General features: G+C 35.3%; 1 protein-coding gene across 1 annotated transcript in view; it reads left to right on the top strand.

Moving 5' to 3' along the window:
* EYS (EGF-like photoreceptor maintenance factor) overlaps positions 1 to 27,263 on the top strand; it is a 1,117,601-nt gene that overhangs the window by 290,726 nt on the left and 799,612 nt on the right. The window contains 1 exon segment of the mRNA XM_087817245.1: positions 203 to 324. Coding sequence (XP_087673371.1) covers positions 203 to 324 — 122 coding nt within the window.

The raw sequence follows: 27,263 nt of genomic DNA, 5'->3' as shown, positions 1-27,263 counted from the left end.
TTTAAGTTAAATAGAACTGAGCAATAATGTGTGTTTTTTAATAAATCATAGAGAGCTACGTAATAGAGTTTTAAATATTAAAAATTCACAATTTTTGGTTAAAAGTAAAATGTATTTAGATGAGCAAAATCTTTAGAGTAACTAGTATTACCTATGCCATGAGGAAAGAAGGTAAGACTTTTCCCTCTTCTGTTGTTTTCAGCGGTTGATGGCTTCTCCTGCTTCGGCAACCCTGGCTACGCGGGCCTGAGACGTGAACAGGACATCGATGACTGCATCCTGAATGCCCGTGAGCACAACTCTACCTGCAAAGATCTCCATCTCGTTAGTATCCATGAATATTATTAACATATCTTAATGTGTGCTAGCATAAAGGAACCCCTACATATAAAGCTAACTTTTGCCTATGTGGCATGTTGGTACATAAAAATGCATATGGGTGCTTATTAAGATCAGAAAGCAGAAACTCCCCCTGGCCGGTGTGGCTCAGTGGTTGGAGCATCAGCCCATACACCTGAGGGTCTCGGGTTCGATTCCTGGTCAGGGGAACGTGCCTGGGTTGCTGGTTCTCCCTGCCCCCCCTTTGGGGCGAGTGTGGGAGGCAGCCCATTGGTGTGTCTCTCTCACATTGGTGTTTCTCTCTCCCTTCCTCCCTCCCTCCCTTCCACTCTCTCTTAAAAAAATCAGCAGAGAAAATATCCTCAGGGAAGGATTAACAACAACAACAAAACAACAACCTCAAGCGATATTTTTTCACTTAATAGTGGTAAAGAATGTTCTGTTCACCACTATGTATAGGTTTTGTAAATGACATAAAACAAATGGTTCACTCTGATTTCACAACTCTTGGTGATGCTGAATTCATGTAAAACTTCAGAAATTATTCTGGAAAGTGCTGTTAGTCTTATAGGTACCTACTTCTACTTACCTCAAGGTGTTATATACCCACACGGAATATATAATCGTGAACTTTCTTTTGATTTCCATCTCACGTGGTGCACTTCCATGGTTTTCTTCATTCTTCTGTGTTGGTGCTGTCCCGTGAGTACATACCCATTTGTCACTGCCTTTGTCACAAGCATGTGCCATTCTGCCTTAAACGGACTGACACAGTTGGCAAATCAATGGGATTCCCCTCAGGCTCCTCATTTTTCACAAAGCCTGACATAAAAAACACCTACTCAAGGTGGATTCGCTGACTGGCTCCAGAAAATAAATGGCAGACAACACAGGTCAATGCTGCGATACGAGGATAGGCTTACAGTTTACCCTTTAGCCACGGAGCTGATTTTCACAGGACTACACTAACTGAGGTTAGAAAAAAGGCTCTGAAGAACAGACTTGTTTTCATGGACATATTTTGGCCCTCACTGTACCTGTCCCTACGTTGTTTATTTTTACAATGAAAAGATCGTTTGTGGCAAATTCTGTCTTTCCCACCAGGAAGGCAGGCACCTAAATGAAGAATTATAACTAATGTTTGGAGCTGTGTGCTGAAACTGGATGGCCCATCAGCTCTCCAACCACCCTTGAGGTATGTGTGGTGGCCCAGATGCTTTGTCTTAATTCACGCCGGATGCTTTGTGTAAGTCGGTCACCTAATCCCATCCACTTTCGGGGATTCCTGTGGGGATGGGCATGGGACCCGGTGCTGGTTGCTGCCATAACAGTGAAGTTCTTTCTGGGAAAAGTAAATAGGATGTAAGTAAAAGGTAGGGACCTTTCCCAGACCTTCTAACATCTGGAATTATAAATATAATTGCTGTTGCCATTTTCAGACACCAAGGACAGGAGTGAGGTGCTGCTTAATCATCAGTGACGGAAGGTGGCAGAGCTGAGAGGTAGAAGAAAGTTGACTATTGATCAATTGTTGAACTGATTGAAGCCCCACCCCCACCCCCACCCCAGGTGCCTGCCCAACCTCCAGATCTAATTATATGAGATCACTCATGGCCTATTTTTAAATATGGCTTGAATTAGAGTCCCTTTTACTTGCAGGTAAATCATCTAATTTCCATAATGTGATTAAACTTTATTTTAGTCGATGATTTCAGCTATAACTTCAGCAATAATAGGAGTTTATTATAGCAGAAAGAGCTTTATACCCATAATAATAATATTCAACTTCTAGCTTGACTTTGCCGCAACTTCTCTGTGTGACACTATTCCAATCATTTGAAAAGTCAGGGTCTGCAACTTGAGAAACTGCATTATATCAAATAAGAAAGCTTCCAAGTATAGTATTCTCTCATTTATCCATTTTATAAATTGCCAGTGAGAAGTTATTCAGACTAAATTTAGATTACTATTGGTTTACAATCTTGCTTCATACTTTCAGAAATTGTATAATAAGAATGAAAAAAATTGTATAATAAGAATTTTCAAAAAAGGTAGAACTCATAGAAACAGAGTGTAGAATAGCAGTTACCAGCAGCTGGGTTTGGAGAAAATAGGGAGATGCTGGTCAAAGGATACAAGTCTTCAGTTATAAGATGAATAAGTTCTGGGAATCTAATATACAATATAGTAACTATACTTAATAGTAGTCTATTGTATACTTGAAATTTGCTAAGAGAGTAGATTTTAATGATTCTCCTGACACACACAAAAAGGTAATTATGTGAGGTGATGAGTGTATTAGTTAACCTTATCAACTATTCATTATTTAATGGAAATCATTTCACAAGGTATACATATATGAAATCATCACTTTGTACACTTTTTCAATTGTACCTCCATAAAGCTGAGGGAGAAAGAAAAAAGAAACAAAGCAGAAAGCAGCAGGTTTGAAAAGGAAATAAAATTCTCTAAATAATTTTTACTAACTAGATTATCATATTTTATTAATGATTTAAATATAATATACAAGGACATCATTGAAATTACCTAACTGTAACTATAATTCATATATCAATTACAAAATGAAATATCACTGATTTGATGATCTTCTTCCAAGAGAAGATGTTACAGAAACAACAGATTGTTTAAAAATTAAAAAATAGCCCGGATGTGCATGGCTCGGCAGTTGAGCCTCGGCCTAGGATCCAGGTGATCCCCAGTCAGGGGCGTGCAGGAGGTGTCCGATTAGTGACTCTCTCATCATTGATGTTTCTGTCTCTCTCTCCCTCTCCTTTCCTCTCTCTGAAATCAATAAAGATATGTTTTTTTAAAAATAAATAAAAAATAAAAATTAAAAAATGTTCAAAGCATTTGATAGCATTTAGATATTATATCTGAGGCTCCAACATTATTACGCCCAGATTTGATGATTCACTAGGAGTCAGGATACTCATGGTTAGGGTTTATTACAGTGAGAAGTTATAGATTAAAAGTAGCAAAAGGTACATTCTCCACCCCCACCCTAAAAAAAAAAAAGTAGCAAAAGGCACAAATGGCAAAGCCATGGAGAAACCAGGCACAGGCTTTCTGGTGTCTCCTAGTGGAGATGTGTGTACAGCACTTAATTCTCTCAGAAGTGATGTGTGACAACTCTACTGAAGTGTTGCCACTGAAGCCTTGATGTTCAGGTTTTTTATTCCAGTCATTCACAGGGCACAGGCTTTAGCTAATCCAGCTTCAACTACTGCAGCATTCAAACTGATACAGCATGGTGCAAAGCCCCAGGTTTAAAAAACAAGCTTCCACTGTCCTAAACTATTTGGCACAGCTCAGGCTGTCAGGGATCAAGCGCACTGTTACTAGGCAAGACATTCCAAGGGTAGGGTTATCTTCCAAGCCCAGTCAAGGGCCAGCCCTTCCTTTGGAATATGCAGGGTTTGAATACTCAAGCCAGCTAAATTAACTATCACACCAATATCATGATAAATATTGCATTTTTGTATAGGAATAAATGGTAGATAACTGGACAAATAATACACTCTATAATAATAAATTGAAACAAAAAATCATTGCAAAGACACTAAGCCAGGCAGGAAGAACTAAAAACTGATAATTTCTAAATAAATCAAGGCCCAATTTGAGTTTCATATTTGCTTTCGTTCATCAACTCATTGGTAAACACTAACCAGGAAATGCTGAAGGTTTTAAAGGGGAAGAGAAAAGAAAGGCATGGGGTGTGATGTTTCTGGAAAATATTTAGTAATTGTGATGAACAGAAAAATGATTTTGCTCAATCTATGAGGCACTCACATTGGGCTGCAGGAGTCAGTAGCCTGCTTTCCATATTGGTCATACTCTCCAGACCGATCCAGGTGATGTCACAGATGGGAGGCTCCCTTCTTCCTTGAACTTGGTATGGTGTAGCTTTAAATAAGCATTTTCACTTTTGCAACATTTCCTTATGAGTATATGTGGCATCATGAATGTGAGTTTAAATAAAAAATTAAAAAACAACAACAGAAGACTTTGAAACCAAGACCAGAAATATTTTGTAACAATGAACCAGGTTTCTTCTTCCTTTCTTTATGGTTCAGTAAACCTAACAAAACAATGGGAGAAAAACAGAAAATATTTAATGCTGATCCTATAATGAAATACAAATGTGAAGAATGGGTGGAATAAAATTTATCCTTCATGTAGTTTCTTAGACGTATTTGAGAATAGCTATTTATTTGTGGTTATTTAAATATGTATGATCAACTTATTCTAGTATTTTCCCTCTCATTTTACTTTCATTTTCCTCTGTATTCATATCTTACATGAATAATGAATGCTTAATTTTGATAACAGCAGGAGAAACTAAAATAGTGCAGTAGAACTAACATGTGGAAAAAAACAAAGTTTTTATTCACATACAGCTATGTTAAAATGTGTACGTATTATATGTACTGGTAAACTGGAGATAAAAGTGTTCTCCCTAATACTCAGGAGCAATAACTGAACTGAACTGATATGCTTTATAGTCAAAAGTAAAACTGTCTTTCCCTTCACCACCATATGGCTGAAAAATCCATGTCAGTCATTTGAGAGTTGCCCATTCCCTCTCTTTGGGATTATAGAGTAAAAACTAGGGGTGGCTGGAGCCAGGATTATGAGGGAACAGCCCGCGCTCCGTAGTTCATCTTGGCTGCTACTGAAATGTTTGTTGTGTCATCCCATACTCCTTTCAGAGAGAAGTTAATCTGCCAAATGAGTCCGTTCCTTTTCATACCAAATTTGGCTCCCGGGACCTTCTGTACACCGCCCAAGTTCATGGTGCTTAGCTAATTAGTGGTCAGGTCCCCATTGCCCCTTCTGAGTGTCCAATTAGAACCCCTAAAACCTCCGGTTCTGCTCTGTCTCTAGGATTACAAACCCTGCCTCAATGTGGATTTAGTCCAACTGCTCGGTGTCCAAATACAAAAAAAGCCTTCATTTCTTTCATGCTCCCTCTCTTCATGAAGAACTGCTTAATCTCATTTGATGGAAATTAACACAGAGACTCTGACTCAGCGTCAGAGTTTGGGAGCTTCAGAATTCTCAAAGCACAGAGAATTGTCAAAATGCGCCTTGACGGGAAAAAATAAAATTTCATTTTGGGTAGCAAAAGAAGATGGTAACACATTTTATTCTCAATACTTTCTCAGTTACATGGGAACATGACAAAATGTGTCAAGCCTCAAATGTCTTAGCTCTTATATATAGTCTTTACTATGGCTGTGTTGTATACTAACATTGCTTGTAAGTCATAAGTCCTATAGAAAATCATCTAAAATAGTGAACCTCAAAAAGTGATTTTTTTCTTACTCATTTTTTAACTTGGTTGGGTTAAACATCTTGTAAGTTTGGGTGACTTAAAACAGGAGAGAACATTGGAGATCATCTGGCATTGACATGGATTTGGTCTATGACTTATCACAAATCATTTAACTTATTGGAAACATAAAATGAAGAAGAATTATTAGAATATCCTTTCAAATTCATTATATGTGGCACTATTTTATTAATTTAAGGATAGCTTTGCATTTTATTTAAGCACCAAAATATACACAAGAAAGTTTTTTGTTTTGTTTTTTCTTTTAGTTGTTTATCCTATCAGTTTCTTCAATAAAATAAAAGAGTTGAACTCAATTGTTCTTAACTAGGGGTTTGCCTAGGAAAATACACATGCTTAAAATTCTGATTCAGTAGATGGATCCAAACATGTGAGTAATTTATAATTCCTTGTGATTTTGACATGTGTTTATTTCTATTTGAGAATCCCTGAACTAGGTATCTAGATTGCACTTTCTAGCTCTAAACTTCTGTGATATTCGGGGTGGAGCACAGAGGTTTCTATTTCATAAGTACTGATCTCTTGCAATTTACCACCTTAAAAGAGAAATAAAAGATGATCTGAAAAACTCAGCAACTTATCCCTTGAGTTTTTAGCAGCATATTTAATTGCACCCTCTATTTAAAGGCACTATTCTCTTTTGGATTCTTCCATCTGTTTCAGTGCTTTTGCTTTTAACACAAAGGGAATAAATCTAACTTTTTCATTCCAATCCTTTTGTGATTGGGAAATAATAATATATTGTTTTCTCCTCGGTTGTAATAACTTAGTGAAGTATCACTCTCTTTATGTATTGACATTTGCCAATCAGAAAATCTGCGCATGATATTGTAGCTTTTCACAAAGGCTGGTTAATATCATTGTGAGAGTGTTAAAATATAATCAATTACCGATTGATTATAATGATATCCCACAGGTTCAATGAAGTCTTTTGATTAAACTGAGTAGTTGCAACATCTTCAGTACAGACTATATACCTATGAAATTAATCTTAATCTTGATGTATTATTTAACAACAACACCCAGTTAAAAAAGATAGTGTGAGAATTAGGTAAAACGAAATGAAGTCCTTTGGTCTTATCCATTCTAAATAGCCTACTTTTGCCTATGAAAAATAAGATCTACTTAAATATTTTTATTACCCAGATCTCTACCTTTTGTTACACGGATACTTACTTTAAGAATTTATTGAAATTAAGGGAACATTACATTTATAAAAGTGCCTCATTATAATAGGCATCAGTTTCTATCTTTTCTACAGTGTAGTAGATTATAGACTTGTTTTCTTTGTATAATCCATAACTAATATAAAGTTTTAGTTCATTCATCTGATACATATATAACTATAACTATAACTCAACAATAGATTTCACAATTTATTTCTGAAAATTTATTAAATAGTTTGGTCCACAGTAATTTTATTTTTTTCCTAAGAAACATTCTTTCTGCCATTTAGATAGATGTTATTTTTAATTGGATAAATCTATGCAAGACATTTCTAAAATGGCTCTATTATGTTTATATACTGTTTTTAAGAAGATAATAAGAGAAAAAGCACATCTAACCTTCAGAAAAACAGGTTTATTTTAACAGCTTATTAACCAACAAGAACAGTGGTCAAGGAGAGTAAATCCTTTATCTCCATCAGTTAAGAATGCCATTATGTTCTAACTCTGTGTCATCCCAAGTTCCTATGTGTCTGTGAGGAGTTATCAATAGTGAAAAGTAGGAAATTTTGAGTTAGGAAATGGATATATATTTGTGGAAATAAGTGTATCTGCAACTATGCATGCACATAGGTATGTACATACACAGAAAAAAAAACTTGTCTATTTTCTATAGTCTTTTTGCCAATCACCTTGATTTAAGCAGAAATTAAGAGCATTCTAAAATTCAAGTTCTGAAGTCCATGTCAATTTACTTCATATTTGAACTTATAAACATATTATAATATATGCATATTCATTAGAGACAACAGATAAATAGCTTCTTTATGTAAATGATGAACAACTTTGGTTTGGAATAATACAGAGTGGCTTGTGCCATCATCTTGATTAGAGTAGGGTGAAATTTTGCAGCATGGCCTTTCACCCCAAAAGGCTGCACATTCAAAAGGGGCCTTTTGAGATAGCTTTGCTTTCACTGGTGTTACCTCGTATAAGTCATTTAGTATTTATAAGCCTCAGTCAGTTCATTTTAATAATGCACAAATTAATAGCAGCTACTTTGCAAGATTGCTATGAAGATTAAATGAGATACTGCATGTAAAAATGCTTAACCTAGTGCCTGCCACATATAATTAACAAATAAATACCATGTTTGATGCTGCTGCAGATGGTGATGATTTAATTCTGTAAAAAGAGAGAGAAGGGTTTAGAGAGAAAGGAAATAAAGGATGAATGAATGAATGAATGAATGAATGAATGAATGAATGAATGAATGAATGTCAGGTCTTTATATCTGTTTAACTATTTTTAGATTTTTCTTGTGAGTAAGAAACCTGTAGAGTCTGCACTCACGCCAAGATCCCAGAGATTGGACAGCTGGTGATAGCTTTTGTTTTACACGATCTCAGGCTGTTGGGGTTCTTTGGTCATCCTTTAAAGCTCCACATGAGTCTCCTGCATTTCTGGTGAAAGGTTCAGTGTCTGACAGGCACAAAGCAAAACAACTCAGCCTAATCTTTTTCTCTTTAGGCATCAAGCCTTTAATCTGGTTAACTCCACCTAAATCTTATCTGATTTAAGGTGGCCTTCTCTGCCCTCTCTAAGCAAGAAAAACTCCGTTTCTCTAACTGCTGTGCTTAGAACACTGAGACAAAAAATGTTTACCCTCCATAGTTTAAAAAATCTGAAACAAAAACTCAAAAGAGACCAATGTCATTGGCATGGATATAAGTGTGAATGGGTACATCAACATAAATATAAGCATAAATATAAGTCTGCAATGCTATTTCTGATCTTGTATTCTTTTTAATATGTACAATCAAGAGTTTTGGGGTTTTTTGGTCAGAAAATGTGAGTCTCTGTTTTTTCTGTGGCATTGTGTGTCTTCCAGGACTTCTTTTATAGTTCACTGGTGCATCATAGAAGATATATTCTACAAAGAAAAACATAAGGCTGGTAGAAATGAAGCTGATTTCTTATGGCCACATAGTAATACATACATATATAGTAGCCTTAAGACATCTCTGCAGATCACATGCCACTTGAGATTTTTTTTCTGTCCTAGATCTTGCTGCACCTCTGAAAATATCAGAGTTTGAGTTCAGTTGCCCATAGGACTCAAGAAACTGGGGAGGACAGGAATCCTGAGAGTAAACCAGTATTTCAGAGATTCTGTAATACATCACAGTCACCTGTGCCATTTCTAAAACGATGTGCTTATTCTAGACCTACCTGCTGGGGATTCTGATTGTAGTAGATAGGAAGTGAGGGCTGAGCCTCTGTATTTTTAAAATAGTCCACAGAAGATTCACATTTAGAACCATAATGCATACCTACTAGCTATCCACAACTATTGGAGGCTGCCTGCAGAAGGTCACGGGCATGGTATAAGTTCATGTTGGAAACCTCTTGTATGGAACCCTGAGGCACAGCTAATGCTAATCTGTACTAGAAGCTTGCACTGGGACGTGTCCTGAGAGGTAATAGGGGGGACAGGTCAATTCAGGGAATGGTCTAGCAACAGGTGATAGGATGTAGCCACAGACACTAAAATTTAAGCATTGGCTTTTCATCTGCAGAAGAACTGGAGCTGAGAATTTATAGCTGGAATTATAAAAAAGTAAATTCAGGATGAAGATTGATAGGATAATAAACATTTCTTTCTCAAGTGGAAACTGTTTTATGGTAAAAGTGCTATCCTCAGCTAGTTTTGATGAGCACTTCCAGAAGTCTTCGTCATCAAGGATATATGGCTATTTTAGAAGACATTGTTTCGGGAAGAGCAGGGTGATCCCTTAAGGGGCATTGCTGAGGACTGATTTGAAAGGCTATTGAACAAAATGGGGCCTTAGGGGTTCTTTTTCCAGAATATGCAACTTTAACTAAATTATGATGTGATGCTTATAGAGTAGTTGAAATTTAAGAGCGTGATGCCAACCTCTTGTGAGCCAGCTGAGATTTTTCTCCAAGATTTGGGTAGAGCTTCAGGTATAAATTATATACAAGGTAAACTGGAACTTCAATGCTGCAAGCAGCCTGGCATAGGCTGAGAACTATTATTCAATGGGCCTGGCTAAAGCTTAGCAGAGACCCAGAGCTGCAGAGGGAATGTTGGCTAAGAAAGATGCAGTTATTTTATTAGTAGAAATGCAGTAAGAGAAACTTACAGCGTCTTGGTACAATTGCACTGGACCTAAGAGAGGCAATGGAATTCAGGATGTTAGTCCCTAGGCTTATAAGCAGGTTACTAGAGCGTAATTTACTTCTGAACTAGATATACAGTATGGAAAAGAATTTACAATCTTATAAACTCAGCAGCTTTCTCCTTTGGTAGAATGTTCATCCTAGTCAAGCCATTCACGAGAAGCTAATAACTGCAGTAACTGGAATGAGCTATAGTAAAAGTTGGGGACTCAGATTACTTTGGATCAATTTATCCAACTGCCTAACACTGATTGTGGGGATAGAAAAAGGCTTTGATTTCTCTCCCTGTGATTGTGGTTCCATGTATTTTAGACGTTGGTGTGATATCTGCATTTGGTCAGTGAGAGTTGGGCAGAATCAGAAACAGCCAGGTTATGGAGCATAAAAAGCTCTCTTGGAATGGGTGTATTTTAGCAATAGGCACTAAGAGAAAAATGAGAGTTGTTTGTGGTATCATGAGGCAAGAGGAGTCTAAGAGGAAATATTCAGATCTGCATTGCAGATTGGTAATTGCTGTCCCACAACTCTCAGAGCAGATATTTATTGCCTTGCTACAGATTTTAGAAGCCCAGTTTCCATCCTTCAGATGACTAGAGTATATCAAGTGAATGACTTCAATCCAAAAATTACCCAAGGTGATAGTATAAAAATGTATTTATACAAATTAAAGCTTCAATGCTAGAACTATTTAGTGAAGATGTGTCCTCACTGAATAATTTAAATTTTAAATGTAAAGAAAAAACTTTCTCAAAATTTGGCATTTAAGATATTTTATTAAATGTGCTGTATATATATATATATATATATATATATATATATATATATATATATATACACACATATATATATATATAAATGATTTTTATAATAGGGAAATGTGTGATTATATTTTAATCCAGTTATATATTTAATATTTAAAAATGTACTCTAAATTTTTAATTTTAAGAAAAATTCAATGTAACAAGGGGAAAGAAAAACATAAGGAAAAAGCAATTTCCCCATAGCCTCTTTTGCATTATTGAGAACTATTATGCTATACTGATAATCACACACAAAAAAATAAATAAATAAAATCCAAAGCTTTGAAACCTTTGTCTAAGGATATGAACCACTGGTCACTTCTCCCAAGTGGTACCAACTACAGCACTTAAGTCATCAGGGTGTTTGTTCCTGTCCTGTCCCAGCAGACTGAGAGAGCAGACAGATCTTTTCTTAAAATTTGCAGACCCAACTAGCTTAATCAACAGATTTCTCTTGTTGGTCCTCCCACCTTTTCTTTGATCTTATGTGTAATTGAAGTAAATGTATCCACAATTACACTAAAATTTTGATGTAATTTTTTAGTATATTTTGGCATGTGGAGGCAAATAAATACACTTTTAAAAGAAATGTTAACTAAACCTAAAACGAAATTTTAAATTGACACTAACAATTCCAAAATAATATAATGTGAAGAAGTATTTTCAATTTATTTCATAATGCCTAAGTATAAGTTGGTGCTAGTACTGTCTCTGAGGGGAAAAAACAACAACAAGAAAAAACCCCACAAATGAATAAGGGCCCTAACTCACAGAATTCCAAATTTGAAACTAAATTATAATTAATGGCATCATAATTTCTACATAGTAATCTGCACATTGCAGGGATAATCATGAAATATTAGTAAATGAAAAATATATATTTACAGAGGACAGCTTTAAAATGTGTATTGACACATTTTCAAGGATCTTCCTATAGTGTAAGGCAGAGCCTAGTTAAGATTTTTGGACAAAGTACATTTATTTTGTATTGCATTCCCAGTTTTCCTTTCTGTGAGTGATGAATATGTGGCTATATAATAAATCAATGTAATGTAGAAAATGTTATGTGCTATATGCAATGTATATACATTTTCTTGGGTATGTAATAAGGAGAGTTTTCGAAGAAAGAACAAAGGAAATGGAATATTATCTTGAATGAGCCTAGAATCAACTTATAAAGACTTTTTCTTGTTTCTTTGTATTTTGTATTAATAAAGATATTTTTTATCATAACGGATATTAAAATATGCCTTAATTCCATTGTGGGTGGGAATTTAGACTGGTAAGGCTCTTTATTTGCCCAAATTTTGGGAAATATATTAGTAGATTAGAAAAAAGCTATCTGATATAGATTGAGTCTCCCTTATAATAATGTCAAATTAAAAAAACTTTGCTCTAGTAAAAATAGAGATGGCATGGATATGGAGAGCTGCGGTACAGAATATGGCTAGGCACTGGGAAATGTGATAAGCAGGAAATACTGAGGACAGATGTGCTGAACAATTGGGCAGAACAGGAATATGTCCAAGCAGGTTAGAGCAGATTTCCACTGTTAGTTTCTAAGTTCTCTCAACCTATTTTTAAAAATACTTGCTCTACACTTGATCTAGAATATAAATTCAGTCTAACGTTGTCAGACACCACATATAAGAATACAGATACCTGAATATTGTATGGGAAATACACTAAAAGAATTAATTTTTACTGAACTTCAAAATAATTGGTGTTTAGTAGTTTATCTAACAACCCGAATGCAATCAGATCTAATTTTAGAGAAATTTATGTATCAATCATCCTCTATGCCTACTATGATGTTCTTGTCTTTTAGAAAAAAATTATTTTTTATACCTCACTTAGATAAGGAATTTGGCTTAACTTAGATAAAAGAAGATAAAATTGTTCCAAGTGAATTCTTCTAGAACTGCTTAGATTGTGGAGGGAGCAGAGGATGGTGAGGGTAAGAATGAAATAGAGAGGGCATCTTTCCCATCCTCTAGGCTGTCAATTTAATCAAACAAATAGGACCAGTGCCTGAAGTGCTCACTGGCAGACTTAATTAGTTAGAACCCAAAATAATTTGTTACTTCTTGTTATTCATGCAATTAACCATAGATCGAAGAGTATAAATTCTAGCCCCAAGCAAAGTCATAACATGTATATAGTTAAGACCTTTCCACAGGCTCCTGGCGCTGTTTTGACAAGGTTGTCTTAGTGGCCATCTACTTTTGTTCTCAGTGATGTCCTGTGATTGCAGCAGATCAACTGCCACCTACTGGACCAATTTATATAAGACCTGCCCTGTATATTCATAAAACAAGAGATAATTCTTATCACACATATGTGAAAGACTGCACCAGAAAATTAATAACTGTAATGTCAAGGGAGGACCCAGTATATATTCTTTAAAAAAAAACTTAAACAAGTTATAAATCCCATGATTTAAAACACATATATTTAATTATTAATTTTTTGTTGTTAAAAGGAGGCAGAATCTCACAATTTTTTGAAAACCTGAAATTTTCAGATTCTAGGAAAGAAAATTTTTTCCAGTTATCAGAAATTTGTTTTGCAACAATAGGAGTGTTGGAGTGGATGGCTGAGAATAAAACCTGACTGCATCAGAAAAAGTCCAGCAGAAAAATAGACCTTGGGCTGCACTATAAGAAGCAAAGGTAGTTCAGATTTCGTAACTGTGCTGAACATCTTATACTTCCATTGTAAATAAATTTATAACAAAGCATATTCATTTCCAACTTAAAGTCATGTCTATTCTGGCAATAATCTAAGCTAAATATATTTTTTATGTTATCAAATAATTTTATTGTCTTTTTTTTTGTATATTAAGATTAATTACTATATAGAGTGCTGAGTCATCTTACTACAAAAATGACATAACCAGAATATCCTGATTCACAAAATTGTTGTGGAAAGTATTCTCACACATCTCATATCTTTTAGTTTTCTACTGATAGTCCAGTAAACTATCTGCTTATTTAGAAACTAAGTTGTCCAATAGGATCATCAGTGCAGAATGGTGTCATCTCTCATTCTACGTGATTGGAAAAATAAAGAACAGAGATGACCTATCTGGAGACCCAAGGAATAAATCTGTCCTCAAAAGCCATGAGGTTTGTCTCCCATTGGTTGGTCTGTAATGATAAGTTTGAATTTCAAAATTTAATATCACGAAAATTTCTTATAAGAATCAAGATGTTCATCTTCTTTTGAATTCTCAGGATATGTGGTAAACCCAGGCCAGATTGTAGCATAAAACAATTCCTGGAGCTGGTAGCCTCTACGTGCTGTAGACATAGCTCTATTTTGCTGCTTCCTCAATTTTCCAGTAATTGAGGTCCTCTACCATGTGTCTAATGTGTTGCTGTTCAAACACTACAAAGTAATGAGAGCTTGGCCCATCTAGGCCCACCCACGCAGTGAGAAATTACCCCCAAATAGTGTTAAACTTAGAAAAAAAATAACCAAGAAATTGTTCTTTACCTGGTGGAAAACCAGCACGTCTATTGTACAGTAACCTCGGTAACACATTGTTAGCACATAGTTAACTCAAGAGAAAGAAAAGGCGGAGGGATTCTTAAATGGGCTTCATAGTAGCATCAGAATACCTTTGAAATAGGATTTAAAATTTGTGGACAGCAATTTTTTTTAATATTTTTTCCTTTTTTATGTTGGAAGCTCATCTTTTGTGGCCCTCTAAAGTATAATTTATGTGTGTGTGTGTGTAAGAGAGAGAAAGAAAATGTTGGTGTAGACTCAAAGGGGTGAGTAGGTCAGTGTACGTTTTACTTATTTATCCTGACACAGATAGTTCATTGGCTTCCTCATTTCTTATACTCACACTGAAGTATGAATAGATTAATTGTCACAATGCAGTTATCTATCTTTTTTCAATGTTTTAACTAGAAAAAAGTACACTCTACTGAGACAGATCCAGTTAATTAAGTCACTCTTACTTCATATTATACATTATTCTGTTTAGGCAGCATAACAATCCTGTTGACATTTTGCTCATGAATGACCTCTTTAAAAGCTAATCCCTATTCAGTTGCATTCTGTAAATAAATCAAAAGATGAAGTATAATATGAACAATTTATCTTTTTAAGGATCCAGGATATCAATGTGAAGGAAAAATAAAACTGACATGAAGTTCATAATGTTATAAAATAAGAACCATTTAATCCATGATATCTATTTATTTAATAGATTTATGCTTGACATTCATTTCCCTGACAATGGCAAGTGTCATAAAAATTAAAAAAAGATTTCCCAAAAAGATTTAGATCTTGTTACTGAAGAGCTGAAAAATAATGATTATGTGTAAATCACATGCAAAAAATATTATTATTATTAATAGTAATTGCATCTGGTAGTTTAACCAAAAAGTTCCTAACTTATTAAGTATAAATGCTACCCAGTAAAATGATTGGAAACTTCTTGTATGAATTATAGAATGCACTTTTAGTATTTTCTAAGAAATTGATCATCCACTCTAAATAATGAGATAGCTATTGTACATTATTAATATTTAGGAAAAATAAGTATTCTAAAACCCTTTAAAATCTTTTAATATATCCATAGGTGTTGAATCTGTCTGTTATCATACAAATATATTATACAAATCAGCATTAGAACTCAATTGCAATGGATATCTATGTTCTTATTGAGTCAAACTTTTGCCAACATTCTCAAAACTTTCTTAATTTTGATCCTGTATTAATAAAACATTTTGTTCGTATATTTGAAAAATATGTATTATTCATAAATTATGAACATGATTTATCCTACTAATAAAATTATAAAAACATGCATGCAATATATATACATATGTACATATGCATACATATGTATATGTAAATGTAATACAGTAAATGAAAAATACTTTTTTAAATGTTATATTGCTTATTAGTCATCTAAAATTTTGGTTTATTTAAAAGTTATTATAATTGATTCATGAGTGTAATGTAATTAAACATGCTGTCTTCCTTTTTTTTATTCTTGAATTTTACCACAGCAATTTGAAAGTCAGCTTTTAATTTCAATTCATTAAAAAACTTGATTTAAGGACTGACTGAGATGATAGAGATGTGCAATGGCAGGCATATAATTAGTTAAATATGAAAAAACATATAAAGATATAGCATTGCTTGTGGTTACTAAATCATTATGATTGCACTTCAGCCACACCCTCTAAGTGTGCAAATCCTGTAGAGGGAAAGGACAGGGCCTGCTGCTGACTTGGTCCTGTTCTCTGTTTCCCTTTCTTTGGCTATAGGTAATATCGTGACCTGATATTACTGACATCCATAGTTGCCTGGTTTTAAAAGGTAACTCTTCTTACAGTTAGGTGTTTGTTCACTTATTTTTCTAATTCTTTGGAGACACTGCTGCTGGTAACAGCTGACGATAGCTTTGGCAAGGCTACCCCCCTCCTCCAGTCACTCAGCATTCCCTGCTTACTCCGCGGTGCAGCCTGTCATTCTCCCCAGCCTGAAGCCAAAGCAGACGCCCTTCTGAGGGAATCTCTTTCCAATGGCCTGCAAGATTTCTTCCATTTCTTTGGATCCCACTATTACTGATGCAGTATAAGAAAGTGATTCAGATCCGGGGTCCGAAGCTGTATTTAAAGTGAATCTCAGGCACGTACAAGCTCTATACCTTTGGGCTAATTATGTCATTTTGTGCTTCAGTCTTCTGGGCAATATGAGGAAATTAGATAGACATTGTAATGGAAGGAACTGATGTTTTTGTGAGGTGATCAGGAAAAGTTAAAGGGTAATAATTAAGTAAAGATGTGGAAAAAAGTGAAGTAGTGTTTCACACGGGTATCTTTGGGAAACTGGTCAGGCTGAGGGGAAGAGCATGTGCCAAATTGTTGAAGGAACAGCATGTTTGGACTGGCAATAGATAGAAATGGAGGTGAGCGTTGCTAGAGTCAAAATATGGTCAAGGAAGGATGAGTTCAGAAAGAAGGCAGAGAGGCAAATGATGACAGACCTGGTTGGCTATCATCAAGACTTTTTTGTTGGCTGTGAAAGAGGGAGGGTGTCAATGAAGGACTTTGAATTGAAGTGTGACAAAATCTGACCAAAGTTTTTTTTTTTCTTTTCCTGAGTTTTAATTCTTCCTTTGCTCTACCACACATGCTTCTGTAGGAACAGGACCATTAATTAGTCATCTTTGAATCTACAGATTCTAGCATACTGCCTGGGTTAAAATAGGTGCTCAAAAATTATTTGCTGAAGAAATGAATTGCCAAAAAGAGACTGACTCAGCACTGGATTAGTCAGCTGAGTGTAGGAGAAAGGGCTGTGTTCTGAAATTCAGTAGATCGAAAGTGTTTTTTGTTTGTTCATTTTTTGTTTTGTTTTGTGTGTGTTTTTTATCACTGGCTTTGTGACTTTAGGACAGTTTTATAATTATTGATTCATTCATCAAACCTTTTTTATTTAATTCTATGAACAAAGAAGTATGGCATCTCCTAAATGATCCGGGTCTTGCTTTTCCCGGTTTTCACAATGAGAACCATACTGATCTGTAAAATTCTATCCTTTCAAGATATCGAGTTCTAAATTAAGGGTATTGTGAGGCGCAAGTAATTTTTGGCTTAACTCCCTCAAAAGGACAACTTGCCAGGTATGTTTTAATGAAATTGAAGACTAGAAACTAGCTCCCAATTATTAAAGCTTTAGGCCTATTGAGAAGTCATAAGTTTTATAAAACTTTTAAATGCTTCCTTCCATTCAGTTTGACATTGCTAATAATCTTGCATCTATTTTTCCTCTTGATATTCTTAAATTGTCTAATTCTTAAAACTTAAAGCATATACTATATATAAACCTACATCTCTTTTTAATATAAGAGAGACAAGGACATATTAAAATGTATGCATTAATGCCAGTTGCATAAAAACAGGTATATTAGTTACCATCAGACATGCTGTAATATGAATTCAGCCACTAATTATTGAAATATGTATTAAATATTCATGTTCCATTAATAATGTATCATAAAATACATTATATAAAGGAATATATGATATATTTATTATGACATTTGGAAGAAATATCTTGAGGCTACAGACTAATTTAAAATATCATTCATATTACACATTATGGGCTACTTCATGAAAACAGCCATATATTCTATTCATGACCTAGCTTTAACTAGGCTCCTCTGAAAATTCCCTGCACTATTTTTAGTGCCTTGAAGGATTGAGGTGGGTTTTAAACTAGGACCGTTTCTCCATAATCATTGCACATTATTGTAGCATGTTGAAATTATAATAAAATTTAGCATTGACATATTTTATGTGGAGGGAAAGAATAAGCTTATAGCACATTATTTATTATTGACCTTTCTAGAATGGAAAGTCTCCCTGTAATTTTTTTTTAATTTCAGCAATGCAAAATTAAACAAAATGTGCCATTTATTTTACTTAAAGAATCTCCTACAATATACAGTCACCTGGGACAATAGGGTTTGGTGGTGTCCCTGAGGACTCTGTGGGGAGTCCTCAGGGACACCACCATGATGACTACCATGATGACATGTCAAAGTAATGTCCACAGTGTTGTTGATTTCATTACTTATTGAAAATAATTTGTTATGGCCCAAGACATGGCTGCTTTAGGAAATTTCAAAGTTGTAATTAATCCATGCTTATTAATTAATGTAGGTAACTGTATATCTTTGAAAATATTCCTTAATATTCTGGTGATTATATTGCTTAAACATATTTATATTGCATAACAAAAGGAGTCCTGCATTTTTATTATATATATTAATAATAACTATTTTGCACAACTTTTTGGCCTTGGTCTTATTGAATTAATTATTTTTTCTCATTCCTCTTAATGTATCTTACTACATTGCTGGTATAAGTGAGTTCCCAAGACCTACCTATCAACAACGGATCTTTGCTTTCATTCTTAACTGTAGTCAGATGCTCCCAGGATATGTACCCACCCCTATCTAGCTGTTCTGGGAATCAATGAAAAGCTCCCAACTGAAGCCAATGTCCATTTTTAAGCTCCTTCCAAATAATCAAAAAGTTTTTCATTTTTTTCTGCTTTCTTTGTCTCAACCCTCCAACAATTGGTGGTATATATATATATATATATATATATATATATACACACACACACACACACACACACACACATATATATACACACAAACACACACATATATATATACACACACACATATATATATGAAAGTGATTATATATATTATATATTATATATTATATATTATATATTTATTATATATTATATATTATATATTATATATTATATATTATATATTATATTTTATATATATAAAAGAGAGTGATTCAGATCCATATATATATGTGATTCATATATATGTGTGTGTATATATATGTGTGTATGTGTGTGTATATATATATATATATATTTATAGCATGTCTATCTCAATTGTGGAAGATACTCTAATTTTACTTTTATTTCTATTCATTTCTTTATTGATAAGATCATAATACCTCTTCAGGAAAAATGTTGTCCTTTGACCTGTTGTGTTAACCTCACCTGGGAACTTTGTAGAAATGAAAATTCTCAGGCCTCATATTGAATCAAAAACCCTGGAGTGGGGGCCAAAAACCTTAATAAGCCTTCTACATAATTTCAATAGCACTAAAGTTTGAGAATCACAGCTGTTAGCCTTTTGGGTCATCTACAATCTTGAATTTCTTCTGATGACACTGGGTTTGGTCTTGATTTCTCCTTTTGCATGTTCCCTGATTCGAATTTGCTCTCCTGCATCCGAGTAGTGTTCTCACCTTCAGCACCACTGAGATTCTTTGCTATGTGGATTCTTTGCTATCCATATTGTCAATAGTGAATGCTCTTCACTATCCTATACTGCCAGTCAAGATGGCCTTTAAAGTAGGTGCTTTCCTAGGACCTTGGATGAACTCTAGTGGGCAGCTTTCAGTCTCTCTTAGACAAGGCTCAGAGAGACAGTCCTTATTTATGTTCTCTCCTTTTAAATTCTTAGACCCAAAGGCAAAGGAAAATACTCCACTGTACAATGTATCTCCCAGTCAGATTTAATTAATCCCCATTAGGAAGGTCATTGTGGTTTTCTTCTTTCCCACAGGAAATAGTCACCTAGCTGTCTTCCTACATCAGTCCCACCAAGTTCACCACAATTTAAGGATTGTGCTATTAATTAATATACTAACATAGCTTGATTGACATAGGTAAGGAAATTTATTTTCGCCTCATTTTAATTTCATATTGGCTATTTCATATAATTATTGAAACACATTAGTGACAGAATCATAGCTCCCTTTTGTCTCCACATGAATGAAGATGGATTTCATAATGTGTAATAAATACTTGTGGATAAAGATGGTTATGCTAAAAATAGGGCTTTGAATTACAAAATACCCCAATGTTATAAAATTATAAGCCCTGCCACTCCAAGCACGCTTCATTTTATATTCATCACATACTGATTTCTAAACCCCTGCCAAGAAATGTCCCCAAAAAAGCAGCTGCTCATTATAACTGAACACGCCCAATTGGACAGCCTCGTGCATCATCACACATTTTTCGGTAATCCTAATTTGCATTCTTAGTTCTTTCCCTTTACATTTAAAAATGCATATGTATCACTATAATGAATTTATTTAATAAGTGTAAAGATCACCAAATCTTATTTTCAATTTAAGCAGTTTATTTTAAACATTACTTGAACCGGCCTCGGAGGCGGTCGGCCGCTTGAGGGTGAAGCTGAGCATCTCTTTCCCAGCCCCCGGCTGCCGGAAACTCACTGAATGGGCCAAGAGCTCAGCTTTATTCAGCACCTTTTATGAGAAGCTGTGGCCACGGAAGTTGTTGCTGACGCTCTGGGTGAGGAATGGAAGGGCTATGTGGTTCCACTCAGGGGTGGCAACGACAATCAAGGCTCGCCCATGAAGCAGGTGTCTGGCCATGGCCCTGGTGCCTGCTGCTGAGCAAGGGCATCTGCTCTGCTACAGCCCAGGGAGGGCCGGGGAGAGAGTGCGGATCTGCAGGGTGCCTTGTGGGTGCCAGTCTCAGTGTTTTCAACTTGGGAGTGGTAGAAAAAGGGGAGAAAGATATTCCTGGTCTCACTGATACTACTGTGCCTCGTCGCCTGGGGCCCAAAAGAGCTGGCAGAATCCGCAGACTTTTCACTCTCTATAAAGGGGATGCCTGCGATGTGCTGTAAGGAAGAAGGTGAGGAAGCTGGGAGCCGAGCCCCCAAGGTTCAGAGTCTGGGCACTTCAGGCATCCTGCAGCACACACAGCCGCGTTGCTCTGAAGAAACAATGTACTAAGACAATAAGAGGCCACAGAATATGCTAAACTTTTGGCTACGAGAAAAAAAGAGGCAAAGGAAAATGCCAGGAGCAGGTTGCCAAGAGACGTAGGCTGTCCTCTCTGAGAGCTTCTACCTCTAAGTCTGAGTGCAGTCCAAAAAGAGATTTCTAAGAGAAATAAATAAGAACAAACATTATATATACATATATATATACATATAAATATTTGAACTTAATACAATTATGTATCTATAAATGTTACTTAAAATATAGCTTAAAATATTTTATCAATTTTTAAAAAAGGTTCTAATAACATATAAACATTCCCCAAGTTTTAATACAATATTTGGTCCAATTAAGTAATTATATGTTTAACATTAAATCAATTAGAAATATAAATATTACTGAATGATTATGCTTTGCTTAGCAAATTTAAAAAAAAATATGTGAAGTAGGAAAATCAAAAGTAAGGATTTTTAGGAACTCATCCAGCAAAAGAGCCTTACAGAAATATACTATGATGCCCCTCTGATTCCATCAGCCCTTCATTTATATGCAATACCTACTTTAGCTTAACCATGTTTGCAGTAAATGACCATTTGTTAATGATTAGTTCTTCAAGGTTTTATTTTATTTTTTTAAAGAAAACTATTCAGGTGAACATGAGAGAAATTGGAATTGAAATAGCAATAGAAAAAAAATTTAAATAAAAAATAATATCCCTAAGAGATGTCTCCATCTATTATAAAAACATACAATTTACAAATGACCAGAAATCTTTCCTCTTGGGAAATGTTTCTTAAGTTACTTCACAGAGTGAATTCATTGTTGCTTTGAGTCCTGAATTATGTGTTATTTCTAGCCATGTACTCTTTTGTAAGAAAAGCTGATACTTGCCCACAAACTAATACAGATGGGCGTAGTCGAAACAAAATTACCGTTGTTATGTCTTATTCAATAATTGGTACAATTTTAATCAGCCTTAGAAAACCCAGATAGCTATCCAGATGAGCAGCTAAATGATAATAAAATGTGTGCAGCTTCATACCCAATCAATCTCAAATGCTGTTTTCAGAGAAATAAAAAGGTTTGGTACTTGGCATATTTTAAAGAAATATATGTGAGACAAAAATCATTGATTCTGCCTTTTATTCTTTAGGAAGCTGGTTTCCAGTAAATTTAACTATTAGCCTTCTGAATTTTTTTCTTTTTTATAAGAAAAGGGTTTAGTAGTAAATTTTAGAATTAATTTTAACAGTTTTAAAACCACACACACACCAAAATGTTAACATAATATTCTTTACCACAAAACTATCACCCTTGTATGTGAAGTCAATTTCATTTCATTCAATTCATAAATTTTTAAGGACTTATACATTAAAAGGTTTTGTTCTTTTTGCTGTGAGATATACACAGACTCAAAAAATAATATTGCTAAGCCTCAATAAGCTCTCAAATTATGGGAAAAGTAAGAGAGTGATGTTAGATGAATAATAGCAATTTAAAGTATAATGTAAATATGTATCATATAAGAAAAAAGAGTGCATAGACTGTTCTGCAGGTTGGGGAAAGAAAGAAAGCACAGTTCTCTCTTCTAGACATTTTTGATTCTCATATAAAAACTAGCATTTGGAATATTGGAGCAGAGCCACTCTAATGACAGATGTTAAAGGGCATAGTATCTTTCAAGAGAGTGTTAAAAAGATTTTTTGGAGGCTGTCTCCAGATATGCTGATTCAGTAATTCTGGGCTGGGGCCCAGGAATCCATCATTTATAACTAGCACTTCAGGTGATGCGGATCAAAAGGCCCTTTGAGATCATAGGAGTTGCTTTAGATTTGATATTACCAGTCTTCTATTTTTTTCCTTAATTTATGTAAGTTAACTCCCCCAAATCTTTAAATAATTCTATATTCTGTGATATTTTTCTTTCTTTTGGTAACTTAGCCAGAATTTATGTTCTGTTGCTTGTTCTTTAGGAGGTATATACATTTTCTAAATCAATCTGGCAGTTTTTTAAGACTATTATTTTAATCTAAATAAATAATTTTAAGAAATTAAATAGTTTGCTTATTTACATATGAATCCTTATGAATTCTTAAAAAGCTTATATACCAGGTGGGAAAGAAGTAGGTTTACAGTTGTGAGTACACAAAACACAGCATTTATTCTTGTATTATTTATTAATTATTGTATTATTTTCCATATGAACAACTGTAAACTACTTTTGCCTTACCCTGTATGTAATTTGATGTTATGATTAAATGCAAAATGCTTTTTCATGCTACTGTTAATATACTTTGCTCAATGTATGTTTGTTCTCTACATTTTAAATTATATAAAATTCGATTTGATCTTGAGAAGAGAAATTATTTTTCTATATACTTTATTCTGTTTCATATTTTAATTTTGTATATCCATGTTTAGATAAAACGGAAGAACATTTCATCATTTTCACTTGGAAGTGTTAGTAACTCTCAATTTAAAAGTGGGAAATAATTAATGCATCTATTTATGAAAAACTTTAGGTAAATACTGCAAAATAATATTTTTTAAATCATGTTGGTTCTGTATTTGTACTTCAGTGTACAATTTGAATGTTTGAGACCTAAAAATAGAATCTAGCAATGTCTTCAGTTAATACATGTTTCATGAATTATTTGTGATGAGCTCTCAGTTTGGTTTACAAGATTAGTTTGCACACTCATTCAAATGTAATCAAGGCTAAAATTGTTGTGCTTTGAATTGAAGACTGCTAAACAATACACAGTCCCTTTCCGCATGACTCTTACAGAGAGAAACTGTCTTTACTATAAAGCGATTAAAAAGAATTCCATGAGCCACCAAGCTAAATTATTTCTTTTGTTATCTATGTGTTCTAATGCTCTCAATGCCAACTGCTATTTATCTTCATAGCACAGACTCTGGTGATTTTATACACATGCATGTGTGTGTGCATGTGCACGTGTGTGGTGGTTTTCCCCCTTCTCCCTGTCTTCCCAAGAGACTGTGAGCCTCAGGGTATTGGGATCTGTGTTCTTATTTATTGGCCATTGTATTCTTAGTGCCTAGTGCCTAGAACATAGAAGGGAGGCAATATATACCTGTTAAGTGAATGGACAAGATGCTATTTCTATAGACTTGTTTTATGAGAAGCTGATTTTCCCACAGGTGTATTTTGTCAAAGAAAACTGAGTATTTAGACTTAATTACTCTTGCTTCCTATAAAAATAACTATATATATATTCAGTATATATGTTTATACATATATATGTCTGATCCATATTTATTACATACTATTATATTTTTAAATGATACTTGATCTATGGAAGATATTTAATAATTAAAATGCTAACATTTTTCATCCTGCAATTTTTCTCAGTCACTCATTAATTTAATTTAGATTCATGTAAATTAGAGGTGAATTGGGAAAGTGGGCTTTTGACTATAAAGAAAGTGCACAGACATAAGCTCTGTCATACCTAATGCTAATACCAGTGATTACCGTGAATCCCATTCTTATTATACAACAGCTACTGTACTGAAGTCACAGATACACTTTCACTACGTGATCGTGGCAGCTTTCTGTAGTGATCTTACCTGCTAGGAGGCTGAAGCCTTTTAGATAACATCTAGGGTCACAGGCTGAATGACGTCCAGGCAGATTCCGCCGGTGCTTTGAAACTCCGCCCTTGGTGCCACCGTCCTTCCCCTTTATGAAGTGGCCTGAAGGGCAGGTCAGATAACCTTTAGGCCTCCCCATAAGTGGGGCTCCATTCTGGTGGGTGCAATTGTATGTTCTCTTGGAGACAGTGATCTCCGAGTCCTCTTCAAGCCTCTTCCCTAAGAGGTGACTGCTTTTTTTATAGCACTACTTTTCTATCCCAGAGGGATCTGTGCACCCCTGCTGTTATGGTTAAGTCCTGGTCCTGCTTGTCAGTTTTTACAGCTCTCCAGCAGCAGGAGATGAGTCTCTTTATAACCTTCCGAAGAACTCACCTAACTCTTAGTCTTTGGCGATTATTCACCCTAATCTTTCTGGGTCTTTTTCAATGCCTCAGGGGCACTCAGCAAGAGCCACCTGATTCCATTGTGCTTATGGCTTCTACTTAAACTTCCCAAGTGCCTGTGATTCCCCATTTTCCAGTGCATTCTCTCCTGACCTATCCCAACCCAGTTCCCAGTTGGCCTAAGGCTTTAACCCTGTCACTGCTATGCTCTGATCTGGACGGCCCACACTACACCCAGCCACTGACAGAGCTCCCTTTGCCAGCCGACTCACGGCTCCAAGTGCAGTAAGTATCACAGTCCAGCACTCTTGGCTCCAGTTCCTTTAGGTGGGATTCCCCGGGTAACTTTCTAAAGGATCCGATTTTTTTCATGTGGAGATTTGTTGTGAAATACTTTGGGAGCAGTGTCTGTGAGGGAGTAAAGAAAAGAGAAATGGGCAGAGACACATGGAGCTGCGATGTGGTTGTAACAGAGATCTCAGGCAATCCCACAGAAAGCGCCCCTTCAGAGATGCCTCAAATGGAGACCAAGGGTCTTGGGTCTTGGTACCTCTGTATAAACCAATGAATGGGATGCGGACTGTCTTGGGGGTGGCAGGGGATGGTGTAACTTTGGGCAAGGCAGCTCCCTTCAGGCAAGGACAAATCCTAAGGAAGGACCCAGCTGTGGATTGTCAACTGCCAAGCCTCTGGGCAGCAGGGGTTAGGCGAGTGCCAGCTATGAAGAGGGCTCTGAGTCCTACACCCCAGTGCCTACCACAGACCGTGGAGCTGACTAGTAAAGAAAATAAATATTAACTAAGAAACCCAGCCTTTGGCAAGGAGAATTTGAGAAGCTAAACGAGGTAGCCTAAGTGACATGGTTATTTTATTTCCTGGAAAAAAATACTGTTTTGAACCTCTGTGCAAAGCAAGCAGCAGCACCCCCTCCTCCTTTGATAACAATTCAAAAGGAGACATTGATTTGAAAGGCATATATTTAAGTGAGTATACAGAACTTTTAAAATCAGAGAAATCTGTGAATGTGTTCCTTTATTTAATATGTAAATGAAGAAGCTCATATAAATATATTTTGAAAGAATAAGTTTTAACAGCCAAATTGTTCATTTAAGAAAAAGACTTTTTGAAAATATAAAATCATCGTTGTTTGCAAGGCAACAAGAAAGTTATATAACAAATGTAACATTTGCTAATTTTAAAATTTCAGGCAAGCAAGCCTTGAGTCAAATGTATATTTCAGCAGATGTTTAAAATCAGCTGTCTCAACCTTTTTCATCTCAGGGCACACATAAGCTAATTATTAAAATTCTGTGGCACACTAAAAAATATATTTTTTGTAGATCCAACAACAAAAAAATAGGTATACAGTGTTGGCTGTTGTCATTTTTTATTTGACTAAGGGGAAAGAGGTCAGTGCCACTAAGTAAATAGTCAGGTATGGTATGTTTTAAAACTTCTTGTCATCTGGCTGGTGTGGCTCAGTGGTTGAGCATCGACCTATGAACCAGGAGGTCACGGTTTGATTCCCGGTCAGGCCACATACCTGGGTTTCAAGCTTGAGCCCCAGTTGGGGTCATGCAGGAGGCAGCTGATCAATGACTGTCATTTTTGATGTTTCTATCTCTCTCTCCCTCTCCTTTCCTCTCTGAAGTCAATAAAAAAGTATTTTTAAAAAAAATCTTGAGGGAAGGGGCTGTGGGGGGAGGCAGAAGAGATTTAAGGGGGGATAAATGGTGATGGAAGGAGACTTGACTTGGGGTGGTGAACACACAATACAGTGTACAGATGAGGTGTTGTAGAATTGTGTACCTGGAATCCGTATAATGTTATTAACCAATGTTTCCCCAATAAATTCAATTTAAAAAATGTTTACAGCACACCAGGGTGCCATGGCACACAGGTTGAAAATCTCTGTATTGAATGTTTTTATTGCTTTTGTGAGGAATAAGGAGTGAAAACCTGTATTTAAAAAAAAGGTTGATTTCATGTTCAACCAGTGATGATGTCTGGGGAGAGCTCTCGCTTAGCATGTGGAAGTATTG

The sequence above is a fragment of the Miniopterus natalensis genome, chromosome 5, assembly GCF_054644295.1.
Source record: "Miniopterus natalensis isolate mMinNat1 chromosome 5, mMinNat1.hap1, whole genome shotgun sequence".
Taxonomy (NCBI): Eukaryota; Metazoa; Chordata; class Mammalia; order Chiroptera; family Miniopteridae; genus Miniopterus; species Miniopterus natalensis.
The sequence above is the reverse complement of the archived record's forward strand: the minus strand, read 5'-3'. Positions and strand labels throughout refer to the sequence as shown.